General features: G+C 38.6%; 1 protein-coding gene across 1 annotated transcript in view; it reads left to right on the forward strand.

Moving 5' to 3' along the window:
- The window catches only part of LOC145278280 (gamma-aminobutyric acid receptor alpha-like), a 1,175,437-nt gene that overhangs the window by 1,121,083 nt on the left and 37,412 nt on the right, over positions 1-16,942 (forward strand). The window contains exon 7 of the mRNA XM_080130575.1: positions 6,806-6,946. Within this exon, the coding sequence (XP_079986701.1) occupies positions 6,806-6,946 (141 nt within the window). The remainder of the gene's footprint in view (positions 1-6,805; positions 6,947-16,942) is intronic.

Here is a 16,942-nt window from a genome sequence, read left to right on the forward strand (position 1 = left end):
TATATTTGGATTTTTTTCTTATTTTATTCAATTTTTTCCAGTGTTCTTTCTTTAAATTCTTATAATGAAAGAAGCAATTGTTTTGCGCAGTTTAAAATCTCTTTATCTATTGTCTTTAATCGGACGAATACAATATAAGACCCAAGTCCGATCGACATTTCCGTAAAAAACATTGCGGAAATTAACGCCCAGAGAAATTCTCTACGACAATAATTGCCTATTTCGACCATGTGCCCTGGACATCCGATTTTGTGAGTCGTCTAGATAGAAATGAAAAATAGCAACAGCAAATAATAATCTTAGAAACTAATAGAACACACACACACGTGTTGTTTAACCGGCTTCGATGAGCACAAAATGGCTGTGAGTGGCTAAACCCATCGAAATAACATGGGAAGGGGAGTAGTGCAGAGAATAGAGAAAGCTTTATTGCCAATCAAATTGCCGAGAAATCAATAGTAAACGAATGTTGCGATAATGTAAAATGGTGCCCAGTGGTTATTAAAGAAGGCAAGGGGTGCCTGTACAACCTAACGAGACTTGCTGTCAAATTAACTCCAGGAATGAGTTTATATGACAGCATGTTCGAAAAATCGATTTAAATTATAAAAACGATATTGAAAATTATGTCCATACATCCAAATACAGTCAAATGATGAAATACATTAAATTGTTTGATAAAAGAGTACAGGTAATAATTTTGTAGTCAGTCGGAAAGCAGGCCAGAGGAACAGAGTTCCACAGGCGGGCAGTTCTAGGAAAGACGCTTTGTTCATGGAATCTGCGTTTAGATGTAGGCATAGATAGGGAGTAAGAGAAATTGTTGATAGTGGTTGTAGCTAGATGAGTGGATTTTGTGAAAGTTTACCAGAGGGGGGGCATAAATTGAAGCTCGGATGAGCAATTTTTAATGGAAATCTCTGGAGACAAGGTATGAATCTACTTGATGTAAGGAGCTAACAAGTTCGCAGGCCGATTAACCTCTTTCTCACAGAAGAGACGTTGCGAGCCTGTCTGTTTTATCGTTATTTTCATGATAAGTGCTCGTCCGAACTCCAATCTATGATCCCCCCTCGCCAAAAATTCACGAGAAACACTCGTTTGGCTGTAAACACAATCAATAATTTCCCCCACACTTTATATGTGCCTAAACTTAAACGTAGATTCCATGAACAAAGCTTCTTTCTAAGAACTGCACACCTGTGGAACTCTCTTGCGTTTGCCTGTTTTCCAGCTGACTACAACATGGCAGTCTTCAAGTCCTATGTAAACAAGTTCTTGCTGAGCCGAACCCCTTTGGTAATTTAATTTTATGTTGCAATATTTTTTATCCATAACGGGGGTATTTTTCCTCACAGTTGGAAGATTCTATTTATAAATGATGCTACTAGGAACTGACGAATCAAATTAATTCACGTTCCGCTACCAACCAATCAGAAACCTTAATGGCTCCATAAAAATTAAACATTTCCATTAACAAGCTTGCATATGTTTTCTTCGTGTTAACACAGAAAGAATCTTTTGCTCTGGTGCTACAAAAATTATAAAGACAGGAACCTGGACTAAAGAATGTCTATAGAGAACCAGTCACCTCCAGGACTTGTATAGAACAACTGACCATCGGAAACTGTTCTGAAACTAAACATGGTTTCCAACTCAATTTACACTTCTAACAATTACTATGATATTGTTCTTTTGGCTCTTTAATTGCGGATTCCCAAGGCGATGATATTGTCCATTTGACTCTTTAATCCTTATCCTTAAGTGGCCTCTGCGCCATGATAAGTTGTGATTCCTTTGTAAAAAAGGGACAGGAAATGTCTATTTAGTTGAGTGTAAAGGATGTAAATAGAAGGAAAGCAGTGAAAATAACGGTAGAGAACATACTGACGTCTCTTTTGTGAGATATATATTGGAGGAAGGTGAAAACCTAGTTTGAAGACAGAATAGTATAGGCGGAGAATTCCCTGAACATACATGGCTACATTACTCTATTTTGGTACGTATTTAGCTCTTTTGCGTCTTTACGTAAAATGAAAGTATGAGGTAAAAATTGTTTATGTAATTTTATATGATTGCCAAGGTACGGTATATCATCGTTTAAGATGGTAAGCGAAAGAGTGCGAGGGTGATATTTTCAAAATAACTTCGGGTTATAGGACATGGGATATCAAAGTAAAACTATTTTTGCAAATATATTTGAATCGGTCGGTGCATCTAGTTTTCAAGAGAAATCGATATTATTGCGATATTTCCCCTGCAAAAAGGTCGTGACTCCCAAAAAGATTAAACGAAACTTCATTGTTGATGCCTAAGGCGAGGAAATAAAGAGCATGAAATTCGACAGCACGGCAACCACAACTTCAACAAATATTATCCCAGGGAAGAAATAACTAAGCTAAATATTATTTATTCAGTAGGCGTTTTCTAGTAAAAAAAAAAAAAAACTGGTGCTCCAAGTGACAGCAAGTTTCTTCAGATTTACAGTATTCTCTGCTTCGTTCGATCATTGTTGCAAATCATTTTGTGTTTTCGCAGCAATCACCATTGAATTCTCTTTGATGACCACCGTTGGCTTTTTGTAGAATTTTAGTGGCAGTGAATTCCTCGGCATTTCAGTACTCCCAATATCATGGAAAAGTTAAAGTTTTATACTCCAATGTTTTTTAATGCATTCTAATATCTATTTATAAAGTTTGGTTTTGTTTTGTTTGGTTGTTTTCTCTTACGGAATATCAACCTCTTTCTGATTATTTAATGCTAAATCCGATCATTTTGGTAAAAGAATATTATGCTTTAAGTTTTTTTTTCTCTTTAAATATTTAATCATATTGTTTGGTTTGGTTGTGTTTAGAGGACATTTGTTGTTTTTGTTTTAGCCTTTGCATAACATGATCAAGTCTTACAAACAGAAAAGAAAAAACAACATGAGTGTTTGGCGCATTTTGGATCACGAAGTCAGTATCTTCAAACAGCCTGATTTGTTAGCAGCAGATGATTTAAATGTACATAATTCATTTGTCGTGTTGTTTTTAAAATGATACACAGGCAGTACGGAGTTATCTCCCTGCTTTTTTATATGCGACTGTTGTCTTCCTTCTATCAATTTATAAAATGTAATTTCTGATGTAGATAAGGACGTGCCGGGAATTGAAAGCATCTCTTGTTCGTACGAAACACCTGCCAATAATCGTCAAATTAAAAACCTTTCATTTCGTGTTCGTTCCTAAAACGAAAATTAAAAGAAAAAAAATGAATATAATATTCGTAAACGTTTTCTATGCCGTCGGCAACTATAAAGTTGTTTAAATTAACTCCGAGTAAAAACAATCACCATAAAACAATACACTAAAAAATATTTTGTAGGCAGATATAAACAAAAAAAGTATAAGAGACAAAATGGCGAAGCAGGCAAAGATTACTACAAACAATAAAAAGAACGATGCTTCGAAGAAAGCGTCTATTCAAGCTGCACCCTTAGCGATTAAAACATTATCTCAAATGTGTGATACAGTGACTAAAAACAAACCCAAACCTAAAGAAAAAGATAATGAAACAAAACCAACGCATAGGATATATCAAATTGATGAACTGTTATTTAAAACCAGAGAAAGCCGGAAATTCTATCATTATATCGCTCCAGCAGGTAACTCACTGCCGATGCAATTTTCTATCTGTATAAGAGCCAAGTACATCTTAAAATAGAATACTATTGCCATATCTGAGCAAAAGCTGATCGGGACCTTCTATCTTCCCTTGATAGAGTTTATAACCAGCTTCAAACCCTAGTAGGTTATGCTATTTTTTTCTCTTCCCTGCAACCTCTTTCTCACAGAAAAGACGTTGCGAGCCTGTCTCCTCTCTATCGTTATTTTCATAACAAATGCTAGTTATTTTATTAAACTTTTGAAATCGGTAGTATATATTAGGTGCAATATAATATCCAGTAGAGTATTGGCTCTGTAATAATAAATACCATATCTTCATGAATTAAATTATGTTTAAGCATAATTTATGACCGACAAGATCGCCCCCTCCCTGCTAGGGCGCCTAATTAAAGTAAAAATAATTGAGTTTTTTTTTAAATCACCATTGCAATTAAAAAAAAACGATTAAATAAAGTTTAAAATAGTAACGTTTAAGTTGAAATATAATTTTCACTCAATTCGTCATTCTTCAATTAATTTTCGTTGATATGTATCATTTGTTTTTGATTGATTGGTTGTTGTTTTTTATGGCATATCAACCCTTTTCAGGTTATTTAATGCCGAATCCAATTATTTTGAAGAAAAGTTTTTTAATATAATATATATGTTTGTTTTGTTTGTTTGTTTGTTTGTTTTTTTCAATTTAACCCATAGTTGTGACCCTAACAGGTACTACCACCTCAGGTCAAAGTGGACCTGGGAGCAATGGTAATTAAAGGATGGCTCAACATTCCCCAAAGCCCGCAAGCTGAGGCCTCACCATTGGCTATAGTTTAAGGTCATATCCAGGACCTTAGTTTTTGAAATAGAATTTTTGTCGATCTGCCACGCCTAATTTTTTAAATAATATTTTATTATCGATCACGCTTAAGTCTGAAATGAGATTTTCGTTCCTCTGTTATACTAAAATCTCAAATAACATTTTTATTGCATACTGAATAGACGTAACTTAAGAATACATAACTTACGTTCTTCATTTTTAAATAGCCAGCAGACCATCCCGTGTTGTCCGATCGAAAATACTTTTGAATATTATCTTTTAATTTATGCAGGTTTTATATTTATTATTATATAACAAATTATCTATTGATTATTATATTGTACCCAATATATATTTGTAGCAATGATTACAAAGATGAACAAAAGTGACTTTGGTACCATGAGCTGGAATGGAAACCAAAACATTCAGTGCTTCAGCCTTCGTCGTTACAACCTGAGATATCGCCAGATGAATCAAAAGATTTTTAAAACTAAACGACTTCAAGCTAAAAATGTATATATACTAATGCTTAGAAGTTAATCGATTACTCCTGTCGAGGCCAACATTTTTTCAATTTTGACCCATCAGCCGCTATTTTTACTGGCTAAAAAATAAATCGAAGCAGTTTCTGGACTCCAAATACGCTATATATCAAGTATCGCACATACACAAACAAGGTCATTTTCATATATATATATATATATATATATATATATATATATATATATATATATATAGAGAGAGAGAGAGAGAGAGAGAGAGAGAAAGAAAGAGAGAGAGCTATATATATATCAGTGTGCTAGAACGTTTTCATCTTAAATTCTACGCAATTATTCATAATGTAGAAGCTATGCATAAATAGAATTCAACCTAATAGTGAACTGAAACCAATAATCTAATAAAAAAAACCATGAAAATAAATAATTAATTAATGAACGTTTGATTTTTAAAGGAATATGCAAATTAGTTTACCTTCATGAAGTCGTTCGCATATCCATGACTGAGTATATATTAAGAAGCTCGTTAGTAGTTTTGAAATAGAAAAATAGTAGGATCTGACCTTCGGGAAGAAACTATTTATATTAAGGCGATTTTTATTTTGGCCTACTGCCAGAGTGCCCCTTTTTGGGGGAGCTGGTTTTCCCTCACATTAAAAACGACTTAGTTTCAAACTTTGAATTTGTAGGGAAGCAAATAAATAATAAAAGAAAACGTAGGCTTTTAATATCAATGTCTGGACAAGAAATAAACTCAACTTCATAGGTACATATATAGAAACCTTATATATGTGAACAAAACAAAAAAAGTAATCAATAGCGCTCTTTCTCGTATCTACTTTTCTTTGCTTCTCTATTTACGTTTTCATGCAATGAATATAACTACATCCGGGTTTTTCTTCCTTGCAATATTATGATTGGCTGGTAAAAACTCAACTTTATAGGTATAAGCAATCGAATTTCACTCAATTAAATAATACGAAACCCGCGAGGAAAATATATGCGTCTTCAACATGTATTCTATTCATACGTCTGCATAAAACGATTACTATATTATTATATTTTTTTATATATATAGTAGCTCGACACTAACATAATGATGACTAGAATACGACTGTATGTGACATGTTGGTTCGTTGTTTATCTTCTTTGTTTTTTGCCACTGTTTTTTTTTTAAATAAGTCAGGCTGCGTTGGGCTCAGAAAGAGGCTGTCTGGTCTGTATTAACCGTTCTTGCTAATTGCAACTATCGGTTAACCTGTAGTATTACCGGATTTTACTCATGGCATCATGATACTCAATCGTTGCATGAGAAGTCGATGATGTTTGAGTCTAGCACAAATAAAAGCATGTTCACACTTTTATGTGGTTCCATGTCTTTACTTGTAACATACGGAAGAAAAGGATGACGAGAGGGCGACGGATCCTGATGCTTACTACTTCTGGATTTTCACCAGAGCTGTTACCCGTACTGCAATCCTAATCCCGTTTCATGACAAACCTGCCAAGCTTCGGTCAATTTAGCAGGGTTCCAGACTACATAGTTCTCCACCTTTATTACGCTGAGTAGGAACTAAAATTTAAGACGTTCTTTGGTTAATTATTTTATTTATTGTTGGTAAATTCTGGTTAGTGTTGTTAGTACACACAAGACATTATAAAGAAACGAAAACTTAGAAAACGGACGGACAGCACAATTTTTCGAGATATGAGGACGCATCTCTAAATCTGCATGAGATAATTAGAAAAAAATTGTTCAGTCATGAAGTGTTTGTTTTAACAGCAGACATAACGTTTATTTTAACCAATAACTTATTTTACTTTTATCGTTTTTCTTTCAGTCGCTTATACATCCAGAGATGTCCTATACTACTGGACATTCGGTCCGGAGAAGGCAGTGGATGTGAACGCTGGCATGACCCTATCACAGTTTGACCTCATAGATATGCCTGCCTGGAATGGATCCACAAACTTCCGAGGGGGTGAGTCCAAATCACGTTTTTTTGTTTTTATAATATCCTAAATCCATACTATCAGTTTCGCATATTGTTCACACCATACCAACGAAATATTTGAAAAACTTTAATAAGAACGTATATAAAATAGTCGACTAAATCTCAGGCATTTTTATTAAAAGCTGAAATTAAATTGTTTATTAAAATGATTTATACAAAAATATATATATTACTATTGCTATACGTAGTGGGGCAGATTACTGAAACAATCTTTCACTTGGTGCTTGTATCACTAAGTGAAAGATTCTTATGGAATATTGAGATAACCTGCCCCACTAATGATCCACTTAATTATGTCATAAAAGTATATATATATATATATATATATGTGTGTGTGTGTGTGTGTGTATTTAACTCATGTCCAGGTAACCTACATCTAAGATTTCAAATGTTTGGACCCAAAATTGGCGGAGGAGTTTGGTACGGTCTGCAAAGGACAACTCTTTCCAACTTTTGGAAGCCGAATTTTCGCCCAAAAACTGATTAAAAACTTGCTGCATGTCTGAATATCTTTTATGTAAAATTTCAAATGTTTAGACAAAAAATTTGCTGAATAGTTTGCTAGAAACCGCAAAAGTCAAATATTTTTAACTTTGACCCCTTAGTAACCATATTTTCGGCCAAAAACCGATTAAAAAGCTTGTCCTATGTTTAGACCAAGAATTGGCTGTGAGGTCAAATTTTTTTAACTTTGACCCCAATTTTGACCCCTTGAAATTTATTTTTTGGGGCTCAAATTGAGTTAAAAAGTTTGATCCATGTCCAAGGAATCTACATCATAAATTTCAAGCGTTTATACCCAAAATTAGCGAAGGAGTTTGGTAGAGTTTCTAAAAGTCAAATCGTTGAACTTTGACCCTTTGACAGCTAAGTTTCTGGCCGAAAACCGATTAAAAAGATTTTTCCAAATCTCAATACCTGTTATATCAAATCTCAAGTCTGTAGACTGAAAATTGACAAAGTAGTTTGGTAGGGAAATGTAAACACTCAGGCAAACATACAGACAATTTCACTTTTATAGATAGATATATTCAAGCCAATAAAATATGCTCAAATTTGCCTACATTTGTATATATAGGGTCCTGGTAGGGCAGCTTAAGTTATGCTGCTTTGGGATGAATTTTGCTTGGGGTTTTTTGTTTTGTTTTTGCTTGGTTGTTTTCCTTGTAGGCTTGCCAGGTCACTAATATAATTTCGAACGGGGCATTTTTTATTTAAACCACAGGAGTAGGTTGCTCTTAATTTACAGATAATTAATAATAAAAATATTAAGATAATTATTTTTATTCATACTGGATGGGATTGGTCTTATTAATCTTAGGCATATAATTACGTTTAAGGTCACAAGCGGCATCTCTATTAAAAAATCGCAGATTTTGTAGTTTTTAACACATATATAATATATTAATATTACTTACAAAAAAACACAACACTTAAGCAATTCAGGATGAGGACAATCACGTTTTAATAATATGTCGTATTGATCAGCTTGATATTGATAACTTTCGCCGCAGACCTGAAATGGAGGATTTGCATAATTATCGCTGGAAAACATTGTTTAATTTTCTTTCAAGAAAATATTTCACTCCTGATGCACTCTTTACTTGTATAATCGCCAGGTGCGTTCTGAAATTAAGTACTGTTGTCATATGTGGGGATGTGTCGCTCTCCTTTACAACGTATAAAATCAACTTTAAAATCTAGTGAAAGATTTTCTCTTCTCCTGCCTATATCATCTCTATTCCAGACGAAACGTAGTTTTTATCGTTATTTTCATGAAAGGTGCTCGACTGAGCGTCATTATCGGACACCGCCTTTAATTAATTTATAGCAGAACTCTCCAATAACGTTTCTTTTTCCCCTCTATGCGTCTAAGCCAAACCAGAATTTCTACCAGCAGAAGTTGTTTCCAATAACTACCCGTCTGTAGCACGCAAACCCGTGAACCTGTTTTCGAGATGACTACAATATGGTCAGTTTCAAGTCCAGTGTAAACAAAATGTTAATGAGCATTTCTCTTAAATATCAAATTTGGCCCACGTTCAACGATCGTTTGAAGTCTTCAACGTGTTTCACTCATCATTCACCTTATACAAACTCAATAACCATTACTCTCGAGTGGCCTTTGGGTCTTGATAAGCAGCGACTCATTACTTAGTAATAAGATAAAGCTAATAAGCTGTTGTGGGGGAATCACCCTCCAAATGGACTGTTCTATCAATTATATAAACCATAGATCTTTTGATCCCAGGTGTGGATTCAACACCAGAGCGACCAGAGTCTTTATCGTCACGTTGGTTTGTTATTTTTCCTGCGATTGTTTTACATATTGTTATTATTATTGTTATCGCCGTGTTAAATTTGTTTTATTTGTTAAAGTTGTTATTGCTGTTATCTTCCTGCTGTTATTTTTGAACGGGACTTTTACCTTATTTTTTTTTTCCCCTCTCTAACCCGTCGGCCATGGCGTCCGCCAGCAATGTGCCGTCGGAAGAGGACAAAAGTGGCGAACAAAAGAATGGGTGGGCAAAACCACCCAAAGTTAAAATTGACGTTAACAATTTTTTAACGGAAGCAAGGAAATGTCTGCAATATGTTACAGAAACAGGAGTTACTTTAGAAGCAACACGGCTACAGGAATTCGCCAAGAAAACGATCTCACTTTTTGTGGTTGATCGCAAGACCAAAAAATTGATCAGGTCAACTAAGGAAACGGTGACCAAATTAGTGGCAACGGCAGGAATGCGTGCGGAACGTGTAACGAAATGCAGAGGCTACAATACCTGGGCCGCCCTGTTTAAAACAGAAGAAGAATGCGTCGCACTAACCAAAAAGGAAATCATTACACAAGACTACATTTTAAGAATGGAGTACCTAGGACGGAGGAGAACAACTGTTTCCATTTTCGAAGTTCCAGGGGCGGTCCCAGGTGAATATCTAGCTGCCTACCTCCTGAAATTCGGTGATATTACTGGTATAGAGGTGGACCAGTACAACGGATTCTGGTCCTTCGACATCCTATTAAACAAAGAAGCTTTCCTCGAAATACCCTACTTCCTGGAAGCGGGAGCTGAAAAACTCCCCATTGTGGTCACAGGGAGGAGGCCGACCTGCTGGATTTGTAGTGAAGTAGGTCACTTAACCTACACCTGTCCGAAAAAGAACAAAACCAATGTAACAAACACAACAAACCCTAAAGAGGTGATTGTTGGGCACCTCGAACCTGAGGCTAGAACGCCAAATACAAGAGAAAAAATTGAAGTGATTAAAGAAATCACAACAGAAGAATTTGAGAAAAAATTCAACTCCGAGATGGAATCGCCCAAAAAGAGAGAATGGACACTGGTACCGTTTTCTAAATCGCCTCGTAAAACGTACGCGGATAAACTGACCAAAGAGCAGATATTAGACATTAGGACCAGTAAAGACCCGGGGGGCAACAAGTTTAAGGCCCTGCTAAAAATAAAGGACTCGCTTGATGAAAAGCGCAAGCAAAGCGAGAAGAAAAAAGAAAAAGAAAAAGAAAAAATATTAGATTTCCCCGAATCTCTCTTCCCCGAAAAGCCTGCCCCTCCTCCAAAAGAGAAAAGATCACCCCGTAAAGCGCCACCCCTCTCTCCCGCAAACGTACCAAAAAGAGACCCAAAGTTGACAACCCTAGGCTCCCCATCCAAAAAGACCCCTAAACCGTCCCCTAAACCGTCTCCATTCTGCTCCCCAAACAATACACCCCAAAACTCCCCCCCGCTTCCCCTATGAAAATTGACATGCCCCCTCCTCCATCACCTCACCCTTCTACTTCTGAAAAGAAAAGACAAAGAAGACCTTCCGTGGAAAAAGAACAAAAAAAGAAAAGACCCCCTTTTTTTCAGGGCAAAGACGTGTGTAAGATCACGGCTAATATAGAGACCATATCAAAAAATCACGGTAGAAAAGACTACCGAAACCTCTACGCGGTGAAGCAGATAAGCAAACTGGACATTACAAACCCAGAAAATTTTCCTAATGCCAAAAGACTTTTAACTGTGGTCAGAAGTCGTGAAGAGGCCAAAGGAGTTTGGACTATGCTGGAGGAAGCAAACTCTGCTTTTAATATCATTCCTCCAGCAGCCTTTTTTAGCGACTCCGACATACTTAAAATGGAGAAACTATGTGTTGGACGGGTCCCCATAAAAATCCACCCTTCACTTTATAGAGCGATTAAGTTAACATTTCCTCTAGACATCGGTGGTCTGTCCCCTGATGGGGCCATCACTAATGAGATGACCTCAGGATCATTGGGGACAGCTGTCGGTGTCTTGACACCGTCCATGTTTGTTAAGGATACCCAACCCTAGATAGATCACAATGGCTTTAAGGTTAGCTACTTTGAATGTCCGAGGGTTGAGGGACGCCTCTCGTAAACTTCGAGTTGCACGCGACCTTCAACGCCTCGGGGTGGATATATGCTGTGTACAGGAAACTAACTTCATTCCCAGTGATTATCAGGGTGTGCTGCTTAGGGACTTTCAGCTCTATTCAGCACATTTTGATTCCCACTCGAGGGGTGGTTCCTTGCTAGTTAGACGCACTCTTGATGCTTCGTGTGACCCAGTCTATGCTGATCCAGAGGGAAGAGTGCACGTGCTGGATGTTACCGTAAAGGATGTGGCATTTCGATTTATTGGGGTTTATGCTCCCAATAGCCATGGCGAGAGGGTTTCCTTTTTCTGGGGGATCGAGCCCTTCATGAATTCGTCTCGGCGGATAGTTTTAGCGGGAGACTGGAATGCGGTCCTGGATCCCGATTTAGATCGCGGGGGTAATACTTCAAGGGCTACTAACCAGAACCGGGATGCTAAGGCGTTTCGAGACTTTATTGACAAGTTTGATCTTGTCGATAAATTTCGAAACGAAAAGCCCGGGGATGTAGTTTGGACTTGGACAGGTAGACGCGGCTCCGATCCGGTGCAACTTTCGAGTTACATCGATCGGTTCTTAGTTAGGAGAGTCGACTTAGGGCTTTTAGACTGTCCAAGTTTTCATAACATAGTTTATTCGGACCATAGGTTAGTCCGGGTTCGGGTAAACTTAGATAGCGTTAAACCTAGGATGGCTAGTTACTGGAAGTTCAACACGTCGTTGTTCGACGTGAAGGGCTTCCGGGAACAGCTTTTACTAACAATACAGAGGGAATTGACGGGAGCCATTATCGGGAATAAGTGGTGGGGAAAACTTAAACAAGTAATTAGGTCCTTCGCTGCTGATTTTAGTCATCGACTCAATCTTAGTTCTAGAGCAGCGAAAGCGGCACTAGATGATAGATTAAAAAGGGCGGTGGAGGAGGGGGATAGTGATAGTTATACTTTAATTAAGGCTGAACTGGACTCCCTGGATAACAGGAAGGACCAGGGTCTAGTAGTTAGGGCTAGGTTAAAAAGAGTGCCGAACGAGGCAACAAATATGGCCGCGTCAATGCGTGCGGAGGAGCGTCGACGTGCGACTGACCGACACATCGCCAGTGTCACATTGCCGGACGGACGAACCGTAACATCAAATGATGGAATCCTGGAGGGTTTTCGAGCTCATTTGCAGGAGCTTTTTACCATGGAGCCCGGTCTGGAGATTGAACAGTTTGACACGTATTTAGCTGACTTTTCTCGCCTTGAAGCGACCGAAGCAGCTACGTGTGAAGGTAGCATAAAAGAGGAAGAAGTCCTTGAGGCTCTGAAACAAGTCGGGCTAGACAGAACCCCTGGGATTGATGGTCTGCCTTACGAGGTGTACTTGAGGCTGTCGCCCATTTTTATTCCTTTGCTGGCCACACTCTTCAACTCCTGGTTTAGGAACAGGTCTATACCTCAGTACTTTACCAGGGGAATCATTAAATTGCTTCGCAAAGATAAAAATGGAGGGGGTGGGATTAGCAATTTCCGGCCCTTAACGATGTTAAACACAGAATTAAAGATTTTGGCCAAGATCTTAGCAAATCGTCTGCAGGTTGTTTTACATCGTCTCATAAGTCCCGAACAGACGTGTTCTGTTAAGGGCCGGACGATTCAAGATAATTTGCACGCGATACGCTTGATCATAGAGAAAGTCGACACAGAAGCCGCGCTGATCAATTTAGATCAGTCCAAAGCATTCGATAGGGTGGACCATCGTTACCTAGGGGCTGTTCTTTGCTCGGCTGGGTTTGGACCCCAGTTTCGCTCATGGATTCGCCTCTTGTATGCTAACCCCGGTGCTATGGTGGAGGTGAATGGGGTGAGATCGAAGCCCTTCAGGTTAACAAGATCTATCCGTCAAGGTTGTCCGTTATCACCCATGCTGTATGTCATCGCGTTTGAGCCCTTTTTGCGCCAGCTTAGGGTGAATCCGGTCCTTCGCGGGATTACTTTGCCAGGTGGTTCTACCCCAGTAAAGTATACCGCCTATGCCGACGACGTGACTGTGCTTGTAACGAGCAATGCCGAGATTAGAGTCGTCGACATGGAAACAAGACGGTATGCACAGGTAACAGGGGCCATAATCAACCACGTTAAGTCTATTGGCTTACGTGTTGGTGCCTGGAGGGGAACGCCCCTTCAGGGACCCTTTGGCTGGACTGATGGGCCCTGCAAGCTACTCGGCGTCTGGTTTGGCCCCGACCTCCAGCTGGAGAAAAATTGGTCGGAAGTGTTGAAAGCGGTCAAGACCACAGCTCATTTGTGGTCTTTGAGAAATCTAACTTTAAAGGGTCGGGCGGAGGTATGCAATACTCATATCTACCCCATGATCCTATACCGTCTATCAGTGCTTCCACTCCCGAAGTCCTCACTACTTGAACTAGTGCGTGCTCTTTTCGCGTTCTTATGGCGCGGAAAGCAAGCCATGGTTGCTCGGGAGATCTGTTGCCTGCATCCGTCTGAAGGCGGTCTGGGTATGCCGAATATCAAAATACGTAGACACACTCTAAGGCTGATATACCTAGACCGAATGTGTACACCTGACTTAGGGAACGGTGTCTTCTGGATGGAAGACACTAAGAAAGCCTTTCCGGCTTTGGAGAATGTGCATTCGGCTGAGGGGGAGGCACGCAGGAGGCCCCGAAACGAATGCCATTTCTATCGCGAGTGTCGACAGGCGTTGAAGTTCCTTCAACGGGTGAATGAAAGCCTCTCTGACACCCGGCTGTTGTCTCGCAAAGCGCTATATAGGGTTTTAGTGAGGGGATCTGTCCGAGACGAAAAGATTGAGGAGTTCGGTTTCACGAATGAGGAGCGTCGCTCGTTGTGGCCTTGGGCGCCCGGGCTGAGCTGTTTCGATAACTACGAGGCATCGCTCACCTGGCTGGTAATCCGAGATGCCCTCTGGGTTCACAAAAAACTTTTCATAGCGGGTTTTACAATGACACCTAGTTGTGTCCGATGCGGAGAATGGGAGGAAGACCTAAGCCATGCTTTCTTCCGCTGCGCTATCGTTCGACCGTTATGTGAGTTAGTTGAGAGCTTCACGGTTCGCATACTGAACGGGCGTTTTTTTGTGTGCTGGATGCGGTTTCCCCGTGCTGCAATTGGGCGCCGAGTATGAAGAAAGAGGAACGTTATGTTTTTCTGTGTTTGCTAGCTGTTATGAGAGGCGTGATTTGGTCGACACGACAGAAGGAGGTTTACGGAGATGAGACCTTCACTGCTCCCCAGCTTGTTCTCATGTTCAAGCATCGGTTGAAAATGCGAATTAAGCTGGAGAAGGTGAAACTCACTCCTGTAAATTTCAACGAAAGGTGGGTGAAAGCTTCGCGACTGTGTAGAGTGACTGGAGCTGGCCTTGAATTCGTTTCTGATTTGATTTAGGTCAAAAAGGATTTTGGGTATCCTGAACTAACAAGACATCAGTATCGGACCGATTAGTTTAGTATGGGTTAGTTAGGCTTTATTGTTTGATTTTTTAACTTAGCTAGAGTATGTATGTGTTCATCGTCCCAGTCCCTCTTTTAGTTTGCCCTTGTCCCCCCCCCTTTTTTTTTTTTTTTCCACCTTAGGTTCGATAACCCCCATTCCCGACCCTAATTAGGTGACGGATGGACTGCTTTGTCAGTGATGCAGGTCGTCTTTGTGGTGTTTATTCAATAAAGTCAGTTTTCGTGTGGACCTGCGTCTTTTCGACTGACAAAGCTTTCTATCTGCCACAATTTAGTAGTGGGGGGGGCTCTTTTACTAACTACTGTTTTTTCATTGTAAATATTTCATGCTTGTTGTATATAAAATTTTTAGCCCCCCCCCCACATCATGTATATATCATTTTTCGGGTTATAATTAGGATTCCCATAGAGTGATTCTGGTATTCTGGTGAAAGAGTCTAGTTAAGTTAACTTTATGTTAGATAGGTCCACATTAACCCCCCCCTATTTTTGGCCTTGTGCCACATTTTGTGTATATTTATGCAAATAAATATTAACACCAGACCGACCCTCGCTTGCTCGGTGACGTTTACTACTCTTTTCAGTTGTAACCTTTTTACGTTGTTGTTCCAGTAATACATTGTTTAAACTCTATTCTGTTGTTCTGTTTTCTTTGGGGCTTATTGCAAACCATAACACTGGCAACATAGAATAAGAAGAACGTACTCACATTTAAAAACAGTGTTCTAAAAAACTAAACACTGGCGACATTGGATTCAAGGAGCATACTAAAATCGAAACCAGTAACGACATTGCAAAAAAAAAAATGCTCGCGTTGAAATAGTATTCTAAAAATACTAACGACGTCGGATTCAAATGTTATAAAGCCTAAGGAAGTGTCTAACATAACACTTGCAACTGAAAGATTCACGGTAACTAAAAACAAAACGCAGATCATTACGGAAAAAAAGAGTTGAAAAGAAAAATGTTCGTCACGACTTTCAAAGATAGCGCTGTACTTTTGCAAAAAGAAAAAGGTTCGTCGCGACTTAGAAAGGTAAATTTTTATACTTTTGGAAAAAGAATTCGTCACTTGTGGTTTTCGCTGCTAAAATCGGGCGTTATTTTTTTTTCTTTGGAGAAAAATATACACTTATTTTTTTCTTTAGACAATGAACTTTTTATATATTTATGTTTTTTTTCTATTCGTTTTATTGTCTGGAGAAAGAAATAAGAAAGAATAGAACGGTTTTGTAAAATTCAGCGAACGTTTTGAAATTGCTAATGCTGACAAAGCAAAATGGACGAATTGAAAGTAGCGTTGGAACATTTGACCAAGTTGCATATCGATGCCGCAAAGCGTCAGGCACGATTCGAGGAACAGTAAAAGAAATTGCAAAAACAGCGAAATGTCAAATACTAACCGAGGAACAGCAAAAGGAAGTTCAAAAACAGTTAGCCGAACGTCAATTACGAACAGAGGGATTGTTTACAGAAATTGTTAAGAATAATGCGAACGCGGAAAGCAATTCAGCATTTTCTCAGAATACAATATGGACCACGATAATCAATTTTAAATACGAGGAAGAGGAAAAATCATTCGCAGCGTATTTTCGGTTATATGAATTTTTCTTTTTAATATTGGCTGCAGCAATTGGTCTGATCAAAAGAAAACCAGACTTCTACTACGAAAATTGGAAACGGCTGAGCATGATAAATTCGTGGATTACATCTTGCCTCGGAAAACAGCAGATTTATTATTCTATGAGACGGTAATTTTTTAACAGAACTTTTCTCGTCGAAAACATAAGCGTTGGAGATGTTTGAATGTGGTAAAAGACGATAATGACGATTTTGCCACCTACGCAGCTGTAGTGACTTTAAGTTGTCTGAACTAACAGCAGACAATTTTAAATGTATTGTGCTTGCGCAAGGGTTAACCTCGGGAAAAGATGCGGAAATCAGGCGCAGAGTCCTTACAAAATTAGAAAATGAACCGAACTTAACACTTCAAAAATTGACTGAGGATTGTCAAAAAGTAGAAATTATAAAAAATATGCAAGAAATATCGAAGCAGGCTTTGCGAATATAAAAATGTAACT

This window comes from Euprymna scolopes, chromosome 1 (assembly GCF_053919585.1).
Source record: "Euprymna scolopes isolate OS-2025 chromosome 1, ASM5391958v1, whole genome shotgun sequence".
NCBI classification, from domain to species: domain Eukaryota; kingdom Metazoa; phylum Mollusca; class Cephalopoda; order Sepiida; family Sepiolidae; genus Euprymna; species Euprymna scolopes.